Genomic DNA, 16578 nt, shown 5'->3' on the forward strand with positions numbered 1-16578 from the left:
GTGATGTCTGAATAATAGGGATGGGGTAAGGGAGTGTCCACTTCTCCTGTTGGCCAGACATTGGCATCCATTCCACACCCAGATGACTAATACAGACTTGGTGCAACTCCTTACAGATTGTCTTATCTACCCATTTTCTTAGCCTTGAGAGTTAGGTGGTTGCTTTTGCCTCTAGTTACTCTAGCAGTCTCATTAATACTAGCCCCATTAGTATAGCTATCTTTTGTGTGTCAGTCAACATCTGTCACAAACTGCTGTTCGGGGGCATTTATAACTAGTCTGTACAAATTTGCCTTGCTCTGGAGTTTGAGGTATGTAGAACCAAATTTTCACTTTTCATTTTTACTGTCGTCTTTTGTGTGCGCACAAACCACTTTGTGCAACTTTAGTGCACTGTCACTTATATGTGCAAATATTTGGTGTGCTCCTTTGCTCTCTTTTTCCATGCACAAATGAACTTATGTATATAACCCTTCAAATACATATTTGATTACTGTGAACGTGTGTGTGTGACAGAGAGAGAGCTGTATACACACAGATGCACTTTTTTTTTAAACGGCCTCCTTTTGAGTGTTTTGCCCATAAAGCTTCCCTAAATAATGCTTATCACTTGAATAGCATTTTTCATCCATAGATGTCAAAGCACTGTACCAAGAAAAGTTTGTTTCATTATCACCTTCTTGACAGAAGGAGAGAATGATGCATAATTCAAATGAACTGCCCAAGATCACAGAGCAGGTCAGCAGAACGGCCAGGGATAGAACCAGGACTCGTGACTCCTTGTACAGTGCCCTGTCCATCCAGAAGTAAGCCATTCAATAGTGTACTGACAGCAGCAGGAGGGGCTAACCACCCCAAGTATGTACCCATCTGAGACGATAAACCTGCACTTCAGCAGCTAGCCCTTCCTGTTGGTCGTGCTGCTAAGGTTCCACTTTCTTATTCGCACACTAGCTTGATCAGAACTAGCGCGGATATTTGTTCCCAGCTGGGAATTCCACCCCCACCTTGAAGTGTAGATATATCCAAAGTGGGCTGAGGAACAGGGTATACGCTTCAGGGGAGATAGTGGTAGAGGTGGGTAGTTAGAATCAAACAAATCTTGTGACTACACAATAATGGGCTTGTGTCACCACTGCGTTACCCCAGTGTTTCACTGGGACAACGAAGTAACATGAGCAAAAAGAAAAATTAGATAATATAGTGGTGAATCATGACCAGCATATTTAGAATTTGACTCCCTAAATCCTGCATTTGTGAGTGATTGAAATTACCTTTCTGAAACCCAACAACTAATATTACTTTTAAAACTGTGCTCATACATAATTTCTACCTGGAGATAATGCAGTTTTACAATCAACATAATTGTATATAGAAACGGCCAGTCTAACATCTAACTAGCTATTTGTGCACAGAGTTGGGGAAGCTGCCCGTGCAGATTATGCAGATGCAAGTGTTCACCTATAACTTCAGAGTTCTGAGCCTCAGTTTGACTAAGTGTTCCAGTAGCAATTTAATGTCCAGTCATGAAAGGAAGGCTGGCATTTGAATTAGTTTTATTTGGTGGAGTCTTCCATGCAAAACGTATCCCCAGATGCTTTAGAGAGTTTAGCTAATGTAATTACATTGTTAGATAATAACTAATAGCAGTGGAAGTTAGGAGATAAAAGATATGTTTGGCAGAAGGCCACTGGCTGCTGTAAACTGTGTTGTAGACACACTGGTCTTGAGCTTTGGATTTAGCTAGTTAAGCTGTTTGTTCCATCATTAATTTAAGAGCTTGGGTGCACATCAGCAACTGCTGTGGAGGGAAGCAATTGCTTGGCCTAATCATCCCCACAGAAGACTAATACATCCTGCTCTCTAGGAGATAAAACTATGTGCCCTTCAGAGTGCATCTGATGGAACTACAGGTTAGCTTGTTTTGCCAGCACTTCGCTTATCCCAATTGATTTTTTTTCTGCTTTGTGCGGTCAGTCATTTAGGCCTGGGTTTCAACAGGGATGAGTTTTGCAATGATTCTGTTTCTTTGTTGGAGGGAACAAAGGAGGAATAGGGGTGGTAATTAGAAGAAGGGAGCCTTCCTTACAGCTCTGTGTTACATTATAGAACATCCCCAAAGGAATCCTAGTCAAGGGGAAACACAACTATGATCCTCTTCCCTTTACAGATCATTTTGTTTAGCAGAACAAAGATGTCAGTGCAAGTTTTATTTTCTTCCAGTATTCTCCCTCCACCCCACTCAGTCTCCAGGTGTGGGTCCTTTTTATTCCTCTCTGCTTTCTCTTTCTCTCTCTCATCCAATTTTTTATTTATTTTATTTTTTATAGAGGGGCTCAGCAATCATTGCCACTGCAAGAATCAGCCTGTTAGAGGCATTTGAGATTGCCACACTTTAACATCTCAAACAATAAACCCAGGGCTTCACCTCTGCCAAATACGTGCTCATTCTTTGACAGGAAAAGAGATGTGAGGGGATGGGGGGAAAAAGCCTAAATTCAAGTCAATGTAAAGGGTTAAGTTTTTGTATAGTACTCTAAATATTGATGGACCCCAAAGCACTTTTCAGACCGGGTGTGAGTTCTATAAAGGAGCAACATCTTCTAGTGCTGAAATATAGCCATCTCAGCGAAAGTTGACAGCAGCTCTTTAACAGTGAGTGTTCTAACAAGAGCTCAGGAGAAAGTGGGGAAGAATAACGTTGTATTGAATTTGAAACCGGTGGGAGAATTTAGGTAAGAAAAATAAGCTACTTGATTTGGAATTTGTCCAGAACTCCAGGACTAACATCCGTATTGTTGGGAATAGTGCCATGGATTTTAATGACCATATCTGGTTTATATCCCATTTACAAATTTGGCAGCACTGTACCTAATGCTCTGCTGAGGCCCTGGTTCAAAGTCTATTGGGCTAGGTCCTCTGCTGGGGATGCACACCAACTGAGGATGTGACCTATCATCTGCAGTGCTCTTCCTACCAGCCTAAATCTGAGGTTAGAGAGCAACCTGCTGAGTCACCAATACCACTTCCTCCAGTCCACAAAATGACAATATACCACTTGACCCAGCATCACTTCAGAGACCGGCTGATCTCTCTCACTGGATACATTTCACAAGAACTATGTGGGTTTCGTTACATTAGCACATTGATGATCATTGTTCTAACATGATCATCCAAGGGCAACTGTTTGCACAGTCTTTGACCAATTAAGTCTTCCGTCCAGCCCAGCCGTTCATGATATAATGTGTCCTGCTTTACTTAAATAATTTACAATGAAACAACTAGAACTAGGTGGACCGAAAGGGTAGTGCTGTAATTTCTGAAGGAACAAGGGAACCTTCTTTGGGTAATCCTACAGCAGCCCTTCATCATGATTATTAACACTGGATAGTGTTGGTCTGTAATGAAATTCTCTCACCTGTGACAACAATTGTCAACCTTTGGACTGTTTAGAAGATACAGCAGTGGTCATTATTTTATATTCAAATGCTGTCTTACTCTGCCTCTGGGAATGATGTCCATATATTGAGTTATCTCTAGTTGCTTTCTTCATGTGAACGGAAAAGGTAGCTAATTACAAACCTACGGGAACAATGAAAAGTTAGGTTTTTAATGCCACTAGTCTGTTTTCACAGACAGGCTAAGTGTGAGGAAGTGTGGGCACACTGTCTACTTTTTCAAAAATGGGAAGAATGTGAACTCCAAGTGGAGGGAGTTGCATCAAGCCCATTACTGAAGGAAAAGTTAGCTTGATGTGAGGTGGAGAAAGAAACCAGTGGGATTCTCTTTCATTCATCTCACCTCACAAAAAACACATGCATCATGCTTTTCATTTTCAAAGCACTTTATAATGTACCTATCTGTTTTATGGCCATGATTTTTGAAATGGCATACTGCAGAAATTCAGGTGTTCTGCTTTTGCACTTCTTGGAAACCTTTGGACAGAAGTCTATAGCAATGCAATTTGGTTGACAAACCGTATTGAATTAACCCTCACGATACCCATAGGAGATTAGTCGGTCTTATGCCCAATATTCAGATGAGTAAACAGAGGCCCAGCATAGTCGTAATGACTTCCCCCAAGGCCACATGGCACTTCAGTGGCAGAGCTGAGGCTAGAACCCAGATTTGTGCCTCTATATCGTGCTTGCTTTTGAAAACATGATTCTTGAGGAACATGGTTATTCCATCTTTAATTTATCAAAGGGTACCTTCTTTTAACCACTTTAAAACCTTCTTTTAACCATTTTAACCACTGGACATGTTTTTAACTGAGGTTGTGTTAGAAACCTTTCTCAGAACAGACTTTCGGTGGAAGCAGGGAAAAGCAACCCCTTCTCAGAATGCATCACATCTGCATCATGCACGACAGTTTCCTCTTTTTTTTTTTTTTTTTTTTTTTTAACATTTCCAAGCATGGACATTTTAAGAGGCTGGTCAACATCGCCCCCATGTCTGAGATTGTAATGATATTTGCTTTACAGGGACTTTTCCAACTTTACCTAGAAAAGAGCTAATCTGAAACCCAGCACTGTGGTTAGCCAACTTCCGTCAGTGGCTTTAGTCAGTTTGTCTGTTTAAACAGAGGAAGCTGCTACTGTGACGGGAAGAGGGAGCTGACTGCACAGCCAGGATCGTGCTGCTTCGGCTTGTAGGAGGACCACAGCAGACAGTACATAATAACATTGGTATGCAGGATGCCAGTAGTGACTGGGGGGGGGGAGGGCGTGGAGGCAGGGAAGTAGATTAGGAGTGGAGCTTCAAGTTTATGGCTCACTTAGCGTATTCAAACAAAATACCAAAACTTGTGACCAAAAGATGTACGGCTACATCTTTAAAGAGACCTTGGTGCTTTGCTTAAAGTTCAACAGAAACTAGATCATCACGATAAACCATTTCTTCAACCTTGAATAGAATTTTTCTGTGCGAACGGAATCCTGCTGGGAGACGCGCAGGCTTTGGGATCCATGACACAGGGTAGACTGCAGTACTTACAGACCCAGCAGGCTTGCCAGCAAATGACCTTTAAACATTCCCCTTTTCATTTTTGATTCATTTTTCATCATCTTAGTTTTAAGGTTTTAGAGTTTTTTGTTTCACATAAAAAAAAAATTGGGACAAAATTCTAGATGAAACTGTCCTTTTTCCCTGGCTTTTTTGTGGTGCTGGTTGTGTTTTTAAAAACAAAATTAAACTCATTGTTTGTTTTCTCTTAAGGTGGAATGGAGGAGGTTAGAACTGTGTATGTATGTACACATATTGACTATTATGCCTTTAGCTCTTTATTTTAGTAAAGGGGACGAGACAATTATATTGGGTTAAAAAAGGTGTTTGGGGGACAGGGGTTGTAAGTAAAGGGGGCCCATCCAACTTGAAATCACTATGTTTTACTGCATGATTTTGTCCCTTTAATCCTTCCCTGCTTGATACCTGCCTACCCCTTCAGCCAGACTTGTTATTTGACTGGGCATTTCAGTTCAGTTACAGCTGGGTGTTACCAGATAAACTTTGAATGTTGGCCAGACGTACAAGCCATGTATAATGAAGCAGCAGTGAAGTGATTAAGCTATCTAAAATTGATTGGCAACATGTGGTACATACCGTCTTGTGGTAAAAATACTTCCATAAACAAAATTCCTACACAGCCTGTTAACCTTTAGCAGAGATTTTTAAACTTTTCATAATAATACCAGCTCGTATAGAGTGCTCTTCCTCCACAAATCTCGAAGCACTGTACAAATGGAATCAATAGCATTATCCTCTTTTACTGTTGAGGGGAAACTGAGGCACAGAGGTGATGTGACTTGCCCAAGGTCACCCAGCAGGCCAGTGGCAGCTCTGAACCACCATAATACCAGTACCATCAACCCCAAGTTGTTAAAATGCCATATCCCCCAAACTCAAGGTATCATGCAAAAATGATACATTTTGGATTATTTTTATTTGCTGCCTGTTTTCTGAGTAATCGATTAGGATGCCTGAAGGTCACGTTTTCAGTCCTTCTCCACAACTATGAGGGCTAGAGATTTTTTATTTATTTATTTTGGTAAATGAAACCTGAAATTCTTGTGTTTACTTGTCTTCAGGAGTTGAGGCTGTAAGAAAACCACCAAATATCACAAGACTTTTGATAAAATCGGGAGAGTTGGCAACACTCTCATCCTGTGTCTCTCTCTTGGATCATTTTTCTACCTATTTGTGATCCCGCAGACCACTTCCCTGTTCCCTAATTGTCAAATTACGCCCCCATTGTGACTAAAGTAATTGCTTATACTGCAAAAAATTTCAACCAACATTTTTTGATTTTCAGCTGAGGCAGTATTTGGGTGTTTTCACTAGAAAAAAATTTCTCCAGAAAGCAAGCACTTTGTGATGAGTAATTTTTTTCCTGTCAAATAAACAGTTTTGACAACATTTTCCGCAGCCCTAACTCTCAAACATGATCGTTCAAGGCCACATCTAACATGTTCATCTTGACTATGTGCTTTGAAAAGGTGTGTCTCATAATGGGAGACTGTAACAATAAGGAAGCCAACGGGATTGCTATGGATGTCTTTGCAAAGCACTATTTAAATTCTTTATTTTTTCCCTTGTGAAGCAGGTTTGGATTAAGCACCCAATTTAGATCTCAGTTATAGCAGTTCAAGGAAGAACCCCTATATATCTGTGGATAGGAGGCTGGATGGCAGTAGGCTCCAGAATTCTGACAGCTGATTTCTAACACGTTAATGCATCTTCAAGTATTAACTATGGCCAGTTTGTAGTAGAGGACTCGTATATTATGGTGGAATATACCTGTTCTTAAGGCTGAAGGAGTACATTGGCAGGAAAGGAGAAACATAGGTTACAAAATCTTTATCTCTTTTACTCTGCAGTGCTGTCCTGTCTCTTCAGTGATGAAACTCTATGGTGAGGCAGTTCTAGAAATCTCCCAACAGGGTGCAAATAAAACTGAAAGTTTGAACTATTAAGAGCTTGTGACTGAATAATATCGTCATGTGCTGAAGATTTGCGTGCACACAGCCACACATGCACAGTTTTGTCCTTGTCTAGCAATAATCATGTCCTTGTCTGAATTCCAGGAAAGAAACCTTGATTGGTTCCCTAGGATGCGCGCCATGTCACTTGTAAGCAGCGATTCTGAAGGAGAACAGAATGAACTCAGGAACTTGCAGGAAAAGCTAGAATCTACCATGAAGCTGGTAACCAACCTCTCTGGCCAGCTGTCAGAGCTTAAAGATCAGGTAAGGAAGTTCTAGCAAAACATAGTTGCAGTGAGGGGGATTAGCTACTGATAAACTTCAGTTGGATGGAGAGTACTGGAACCTCCCCGAACATTTGGAAAATTAGAGGAATTCACAATCATTTGCTGTAAAGCTGGGGATAGAAAGGCATTTTGGATTCCAGAGTTTTGTAAAATCTGGATTGATCTGTATTGGGAATTGGATGTTTACAATTTAACTGACTATACAAACAATGTGCAGAACTCCTTGTTCACTGCTGCCACAATGAACTCGCAAGTTTAGAAGAATCACCAATCCAAATTCCAGTCAGACAGCCAACCGATCTGTCTAGTTCTAACAGAACTGAACATTTTCCAATTTACCCATCTTTTAAAAAGTAAAACTTGTTCTAAAAAACAAATCAAATTCATACTGTGAGCTGTGTATATAATGATTTCTTACCCTGAGAGTATAGAGTAATCCCCCTAAATCATGAAAATATCTTGTATGACACTGCCCATTGTCTTGTATAGTAAAGATTATCAACTGCAACTTCAGTTATGGGTCAGCGTTACTCAGCAGACTTGGTTGTAATACACTGACTTCTAATTGACATAACACTAGAGTGAGAACTCAAGGATGTGATTGTTAACTTTTGTTCTAGATCCTTCCTTTACATAGTTATTGCAATGGTTCTTAAACATTTAAGGTTAGATTTATTTTAGAAACATTACTCTTTCCTGTGACTGTGTGGCCTGGCAAACAATGAATATTTTATTACGGATGACATCCCAAGGTGAAATGCAAGTTGTATAGAAAGTTACCCTTCATGAAATTTTTCTCTAGTGAATTTTATTGTATTCTGGTCTTCGTATATGTGTGTTTTGTTGTAAGTCTGTACACTGCTAAAACCCAAAATATGCAGAAATATCCGCAAACTCTTATGCAACCTAGTGACCACTCTCCTATTGTTGCATGCTGGAGGTACTTGTGGCTACATCATCCATACATGTGTGACAGCAAAGAAGGCAGCTCCAGCACTTAACCACAGGCATCCAAAAAGGGAGTCTGATAATTTACTCTGCACTTGTGAATATTGCCCTAAAATAGCTTTTATTCAGTTTTCAACAGCAACATCCCTGTGAAGAAAAACTGAAGGAGTGTCCCAAGCAATACAGTTCTTGGTTCTCTGTTCCCATTTTCCTCTGTTTAAATGGACACAGACCCTCAAAGAATCCTTTAAATAATTACTTAGTCAATGTCTCTTCCCTTTTTATACAATACTTCCTGTAGGCCTACAAATGGGAAATCTTGGCCCACATGGCAAAAATCCATGTTTTGGGGGGATACCACCTGGAGTCACTGCTGTCATGAGATCAGTACGTTTCAATCATAGGTGCTTCTTTACTATTTGCTGTTAACAGCAGAAGCAGCTTGGGGTAGGTTCTTTTGGACCATATTCATCTCAGAGATGAGCCTCCCCAAGAAAGCTCAAGTGCCAAAACCCTTTTCCATTTTGTGCTTGAAGTGTCCAACTGAAGATAAAGGGAGAAATGCTGTGGCTTGTCTGAAATTTTATATGGCACAAAATTACTAGTTATACAGCTTTGAACAATAACCTGAACCAGAAGAACACATCGACACCTTAATTAATTGAGTTTATAGATGTTGGCATTGGGTAAAATTCTTTGCTAACTTGCACATCATGGAATCCCAGAGCAGTTGATGGAGTTGCACAGGCCACAAGTAGTCACTGAATTTGGCTCACTATCTCTTCAACATTTGATTTTTCCTACTGTAAAATGGTTGACAACTTTCTCTAAACTGATTGGTTTTTGCCACTGAACCTCTTCCTAGGGATGTTTCTATTATTGTAATTCCCATTTTAAACTGGGATTACTTCCACTTTGAATTAAATGAGATGCACCATGCTGCAGGTAGCAACTATTATAACCCAAACTAAATCTATATTAGAAACAGAATGTTATCCGTCTGGAGATAATAGTTCACTAAAGACAAATACTACCTGCCTGGCACAAATCTATAATTTGCACCATGCTTCCTAACTGGCAAAACTCCTGTTGTTCAGGACTCCATGTACTGCTGTTAAGAGTTACAACTGAAGGTTTTATGGTGCATGGGACATAATCTTGCCAGCAGGTTGGCTAGGAAAAATATATGTAACTGAGCACAGAGTATGAAGTGAATTAAAATGTTGCTGGTTTTTAACTGAACTATTTTATTATATGCTTGCTTTGTAGTTTCAAAACAGTACACTGTGCAAGCGGGATAGGAAAACCCAGCCAAGAAATCTACTCTCATGAGTAAATTTACATTGATAAAGTAGTTAGTCTTTGCAAGAGAGTATTGGCTGAGATGCTCGCTGTCCTTTTTTTCCACTACGTGTTCTGCTCTTCTGGTGGTGAGAAACAGTCAGGTTAATGCAGGGGTAGTCAATAGGTGGACCCTGGGCCAAATCCAGACTGCCAGATGCTTTTGAATGTATTTGTCACGGAGTCCCCGGGCGATGCTCTGGAACTGCTCCCTACAAAGCCAGTCAGGACTCTGGGGAAGTCTCCTTTCTGTGAGCAGACTGTCTGCAGGACACACAGCTCACACAACTTCCACCTTCCTGGGTCTGACCTCGGAGCATTCAGCATCCTCTGCTCCTTCGTGCGCTTCCCACAGCGAGTCCGCCCAGGTGGGGTCCTGGGGAAGCCAGAAGGTCCTGCACCCCAACTTTGCAGTCAGACGTGACTTTCAGCCCGCCAGTAAAACAGGTTTATTAGACAACAGGAACATGGTCTAAAACAGAACTTGTAGGTGCAGAGAACAGGACCTCTCAGCTGGGTCCAATTTGGGGGGCCAGTGAGTCAGACAACCCCGTCTGCACTTCACTCCATGTCCCCAGCCAGCCCCAAACTGAAACTTTCTCCAGCCCCTCCTCCTCTGGGATTTGTCCCTTTCCTGGGCCAGGAGTTCACCTGATCTCTTTGTCTTCAACCCTTTAGCTCTCACCTTGCAGTGGGGAAGGGCCAGGCCATCAGTTGCCAGGAAACAGGGTGTTGGCCATTCTCTGTGTCCAGACCCCTGCACACGCCTGCCCTTTAGGGCTCTGCAACGATCATACAGCCTTATCCTACCCCTAGATACTTAACAACTGCATAGGGGAAACTGAGGCACCCCCACAATATTCAGAGGAAACGTTAAGAACAGTCCGCTTTGTCACAGTATTACCATACAGTAATACTCATAGTACAGTAATCTAATCAATTTTCACTACATGCCAAATGTATATTTTCATCAGTCAATAATTTTGTGGCTAAGTCACATCTCCTTTTAACCTCGTGCTTGATGGAACCATTGGCACTGATCAAATTTCCTAGATATACATAAGATTCTACTTGTTTTATCAAAACTTCATCTATTATCCCTTTTCCAAGATGCAACCACTTTTTCATCTGAGTATTTATTGTAAGTCCAAGTCGACTGCAACAGTTTTCCAAGGTAGCAAAGAATATTATCAGTTTAAATGCGTCTGCCAGTTGCACAACATCATCTGCTTAGGTTTACAAATTTAACTCTAGATCATCCAATCTCCAGCCCTCCCACTCGTCTAACATTTAGTGTCCAGTTTCAGAACATAATGAAAAGTGATGGTGATTCCGTGCCCCCTGGTCTTACACCTCACTTTGACTTGACTGAGTTGCTTACTTTTTCACCAGTTCTTATGGCACTGCAGAAGCCATCATAAATAACTTCTATAATTGCAGTTATCTTGTCTGGAGCTCCAGAATTTTGCTACTTTCCATAATGTTTCTCTCCAAACCAAATCCTCTCTTATCTATGCCTTAATATACTCATTGGGTTGCTGTCATTCCACTTTGCCTGGAAACTGTTAACTTAAACATGTGACGTAGGTCTTCCTGTTAGAGGGTCTGACTCATATCCACTGCAGTCAATGGGATTCTTTCCATCAATTTCAATCAGGCCTTGGATCATGCCCCAGATGTATTTATTTCTAAAGCTTGCAACTTTCTGCTGCCCAAGCACTAAGAACCTTCCCTTGTTCTTTGTGAAAATGAGCTTTTAGATAGCGACTTCCCTGCAAAGGCAGAAGAGGAAACCAGCTTCATTAATGCGATAACTCTTAGGAATTCCCCTAAGTACTGTCACTGAGAGAACCCTGCGGAAGTTGCAGGATGCTCCAGTTATGAGACACAACTAGTACATCTCTCCATCATATTAGGAAGAACTGTCTCCAGGAAGAGGAGCTAGCTCAGGGATCGTTCTGAATCAAATAAAGGGCAAATCTTTCATTTGTTTGCTTTGTGATCCGACTGATCCTACAAGTTTCTGGGGATTGTAACTGTCATTAAAACTGAAATTCTGTGTGTCCACTTTGAAAATGCCTTTGAAATAAAATAAAAATGCACCGGGAACTATTGAAAATCTGACCATTTTTAATTCATTACTGTAAATGAGTATGAAGCACTTGCAAAAGGCATTAAAGCAACAAGTTACAAAAGTAACTCTCTCTCTCTCCAGTTAAGTAACTCACTCTCCAGATCAAGACAAAAATTGCTCCATGGGGTCTTTGACGCTTCCAAACGCCATACTAGAACAATGTGATTCTGCATCTAGGTTTCATTTTGTTTTCAACTTGCATTTAGTTGCTTACGCTTTCCTTAAAAAAAATTAATTTCTCCTGTTAATTAAACTTTGTATCAAAATTTAGTATTCTGTTTAACTACTATCCTCCTCTCCATTCTTTTACCATTTTGTGTGCTTCCTTCATATCTAATTGTTTGAATCCAATTGCTACTCAAAACCTTGCCCCCTCTGAAAGCATGTTTTATTAATTTGTCCAGTGGAAATAATGGAAATAAAACCTACAAATAGGTTTTCTGTTTGTATTAAGTAGTTAATTATATTTTAAAAAATAACACACATTTCAAATCCCATATGGTATTAGGAAATCTAGGGGTTAGAGTAGGGGAACTGAGCTAGGACCTGAGTGCTGCTCCAGTCCTTTGGTGTGACATTGAGAAAGACCCAACCTGATTCAGCTCCGTTTGAAACAGTCTCCTTCTATGAAAGTTAGATTGTGACCTTTACCCATTGGTTAAAGGAGCATATTTACAGATATGTACATAATAGAGGTGATTAGATTAATTAATGGTGTTTAAAATGCTTTTCAATCCTCTAATGAAAGGTAGTAGCAAAAGGATCATTCTGAAGATTGTTCACGGCAATCCAGTCTGGTTGACTCATCTTGCCATGGCAAACTCCATACTTAATTATTCAATGCCTGACCTTAGAAAGGGAGAATTTATTGAGTCTCTCAACATACAGATTTTATGAAAATCTGTTCAAGTGTGTTTACTGGTAGAGAGCTGAAAATGCAAACAGGCTATCTGTTATATTGGCATTGATTTACTCTCCCTGTCTATTATATTAGTCAGTATTTGGAGTGAAATGTCCCAAAAACGAACAAATACACAGATTAGTAATAACCTTAGGCCCTTGCATGAATATAGACATGATAGAAAAAGCATTATTTGGTTCAAATGAATTCCAAGCCAAAACAAGGACTAATAACAATTCATATGATATGAAAAACGGTGGAAATTCACATTGTAGCTCACTTTTTAATGAAAAATTATTGTATAAGCTGTATCTGGTTTGGATGCTAACTTTTGGTAGAGTGGGAACAATATCTAGAGACTGGTTTCTTACAACTTGCTATTCAATGTAAAAGTTTATTACATTAAAGTAACTCCTAAAACAGAACGGAAGGAGTATTGATTAAAAAACTCTAAGTACCTTGACAAACGCATGGTAGCCTAGCTCTATTTATTTTTATTAAATCTCAGTATGCTCAGTCCAGAGAAAAAAGCAATAAAAATGGAACAAGATTTTGACCCTTCTGTGTGTTGACCAAGTAATGCCATCGGGGATGAGCAGTAAGAAGGTTGGGTATCAGCACTTCTATGCAAGTCTTGGAATTTGCAGCCATTGTGATGGTAACGTGATGGAGGCTGAACGGTACCCATGTTATCCAAGGAAGAATCATCTGGTGTCAGGCTGGAGTTAGGGAGCCGGAGTTCTACTCCCTGCCAAAGATTTCCTGTGTGACTTCGGGCCAGTCACTTCAGGCCTGCTCTTCAGACGTGCTGAGCACCTACAGCTCAGCACCTTTGAAAATCAGGCCCTATGAGTATGTCCACACTGCAATTAAAAATCCACGGCTGGCCCGTGTCAGCTGACTCAGGCTCACAGGGCTCAGGCCAAGGGGTCTGTTTAATTGCAGTGTAGATGTTCAGCCTGAACCCGAATCCTGCAAGCCTGAGTCAGCTGACACAGCCAGCTGTGGGTTTTTAATTGCAGTGTAAACACACCCTATATCTTCTTCTGCTTCAGTTTCTGTAAAATGGAGATACTTACCTTCTTCAGGGGTGATATGAGGATAAATTAATTAATGTTCATGAAATGCTCATATACTAGGATGATGGGGACCACAGAAATGCCAGTGTTGCTGATTAAACTGGTGTGTTGGTTCTCTCAGGCTTTCAGATCTTAGCAGATTTCCAACAAGGTGTTGGGAAGGGTTGAACGCAAAGAAACATGGATGATGGCTGCTTTGCAGTGCTCTGGATCACAATAATGAAGGGATATGCTTCTCTATTAGGAGTAAAAAGAAAAAGATTACTTGTGGCATCTTAGAGAATAACAAATTTATTTGAGCATAAGCTTTCATGAGCTACAGCTCACTTCATCGATGCATTCGGTGGAAAATACAGTGGGGAGATTTATATACACACACAGAGAACATGAAACAATGGGTGTCACTCTCTTTAGCTCGTATACCTTCTTTTCTCTCAGATTTGGTTGTGGTATTACAGTTGATGTAAATTATTATTGGTAAACATCCAGAATTTTGGGGCTAAGGTTATAGAAAATGTTTTGTGGAAAAATATGTAGTTTTGCTCCTGTGTCCCTTATTTTGCATTATTGCCTCCTATCTCAACTTTGGCAAATCAGGAGGGATGTTTGCGTTCTTGTGACCCAAGAGTGAATTTCTACAAACAGTTAGATATTTCCAGACTGAGAGAGAATCTCAGGGTTGGAAGGGACCTCAGGAGGTCATCTAGTCCAACCCCCTGCCCAAAGCAGGACCAATCCCAATTTTTGCCCCAAATCCCTAAATGGTCCCCTCAAGAGATGGAGTCTCCCAACACACAGTACCCCTACTTTCCCAAATAGGTTGTGGAAATAATGGGAAGTCTACAGAGAATTATCAACACAGCTTTCAAAAACTTCCTATCATCTGAGTTAATTTCATGCCAGTAATGTGGCCCTTCATAGAACATTTTTTTGCAAAACAGCATCCGTCATCTCTGAATACTTAGTCACATGAGCAGGTTCACAGATATCCCTGCTGGGTTCACAAAACAGGGGATATGATTGACCTTTTAATCTATTCATGTTTAACAGCCGGAAGTGCATTATTTGTAGAAAGTGGGTTTCAGAATAAACCCTAACCACAAATACAGTGATGGTTCATTCTGTGAGCTGATGTACAGGAAGTGTCTCAGTCTGAGCAAACTTTTTAATTTTCCAGATGACAGAACAGAGGAAGCAGAAACAGCGTATTGGTCTCCTAGGACATCCTCCTCCCGTGAATGTGAACCCACAGCAACCAGCATAAATCAAAAGGGTCGCATATCCCTCTCAAAACACCATGAATAACGCTAAACAAGAGTTCAGATTCAACCACTAAGGCTGCTTCTATGTATGATTAGTTCATTTGTAAATACCCTGTTTTTATATGTATGTATATGACTGCTACTATAAAAATCTGGTCATATGTATTGTAATTAGATCTTGTTGGCATGTGATTGGGGGTTATACTTGTGCCAAAAGTATGAAAATTGCCTTTTATTGGAAGGACCATAGAGACCCCTTGAATTGCACTTGAAAAGGATTGATTAAAAAGTATGTGACTTGTATTTTGTATTTAAAAACTAGAATAGCTAGTATTTATGTTTTTATACAATTGTGCAATATTAAATATGCAATCACAATATACTGGTAACTCCTAAACATCCTAAAGGGAGTGCACATCTTTGAATCTGGTGTGTTAGTACAATGTAATAAATAGTTTAAAATTACAGGTGTAAATGAGGGTGCTGCCAAACTGTGTTCCTGGTGTTTCATACCCCTGGGCATTTTTGTACCATGCGTGTAAATATCCTGAAATGCCATATCTGGCTGTCTCTTCCTCCTAGGGTTAACATTGGGAATCTGAGCTGTTAAATTGGTATACATTTAAAAAAAAATTTGGTTCTTAAATATTCTTCGGAAGCCTCCAGATTGAGGTGTGTTTCAAATGATTATTTCTTAAATACAGGAGATCACAGAAGCTCAAATGTTAGTTTTTGAAGAATTCAACAAATTTCTTAAAGGGAACTTTTTATGCAAAATTAAGTTTGGGATGAGAATACACTGCTAGTAAATCAGTGTAATTTCCTAGAGTTTTGTGCCATGCCCTTTAGATGGTTTCTGAACTTACATTCCCCATGTAGCCCTTTCTTCTTCTGTTTGTTCATTAGAGACGCACATTCCCAGCCAGGAGTTTTAACAAACATGCATTGCACCCTTAAAGTATGAACTATCCTATTTTAGGACTTGTAGTTGAGCACTGACAGAGGTAGTACTTATGAAGGAGACTCTTCTTTGGGGTTGAGTTTGTGTTTTCCCTCCATTTGGTCACTTTTGTTCCTGGTATGAAAAATATGAAAGGAACCTCTTTTTTTATATCTGTCACCTAGTTTTGTACATGGACCTCATTTTACAGTAGCTAAAATTCCTCTGCAATAGTGTCTAAAAAAAAAACCCAGCAGAGTTATGGATGGAGAGCTACAAAAGTTTGTAAATGCATAAACAGAAGTATTTAAATAAATGATGCAGAATAATACTGTACAGTTGACAGACTGCTGGTAGTTTGTTCCCTTCCCATGAAATTGTATTAGTTTTACCTGCTGTCCTAATTCATGTTCCTTTTATTAGGCTAACCTTCCTCTACATGAAAACCACATGATTGGGTAGCTAGAATACTTTAAAAGGCAAGAATTTTCTTAGAATGATGAAATGAGCCATTGAGGGGGTGATCTTTTACTAACAGAGCAAATAATTGGCCTTTGACAGTGGAAGCTACAGTGTTCTATAAATCTCTCTAGGGATGGTTCTCAAGCTTTTAGGATTGATACCTTAGCTCGGAGGCTCTTCATCAGAGCAAGGATAGGTAGGTAGCCGATGTCCCAGCAATTGTTCTGCCCACCATGTGCAAGCT

At 40.1% G+C, this 16578-nt stretch overlaps 1 protein-coding gene across 4 annotated transcripts in view; it reads left to right on the plus strand.

Annotated features, from left to right (window-relative positions):
- ITPR1 (inositol 1,4,5-trisphosphate receptor type 1) overlaps positions 1-16210 on the plus strand; it is a 254472-nt gene extending 238262 nt beyond the window's left edge. For all 4 annotated transcript variants that reach the window (XM_038408402.2, XM_043518035.1, XM_043518036.1 and 1 more), the window contains 2 exons: positions 7083-7244; positions 14848-16210. In XM_038408402.2, the coding sequence (XP_038264330.1) occupies positions 7083-7244; positions 14848-14934 (249 nt within the window). In that variant the 3' untranslated portion in view covers positions 14935-16210. The remainder of the gene's footprint in view (positions 1-7082; positions 7245-14847) is intronic.
- The last annotated feature ends 368 nt before the right edge of the window (positions 16211-16578 follow it).

Source organism: Dermochelys coriacea, chromosome 7, assembly GCF_009764565.3.
Source record: "Dermochelys coriacea isolate rDerCor1 chromosome 7, rDerCor1.pri.v4, whole genome shotgun sequence".
Taxonomy (NCBI): Eukaryota; Metazoa; Chordata; order Testudines; family Dermochelyidae; genus Dermochelys; species Dermochelys coriacea.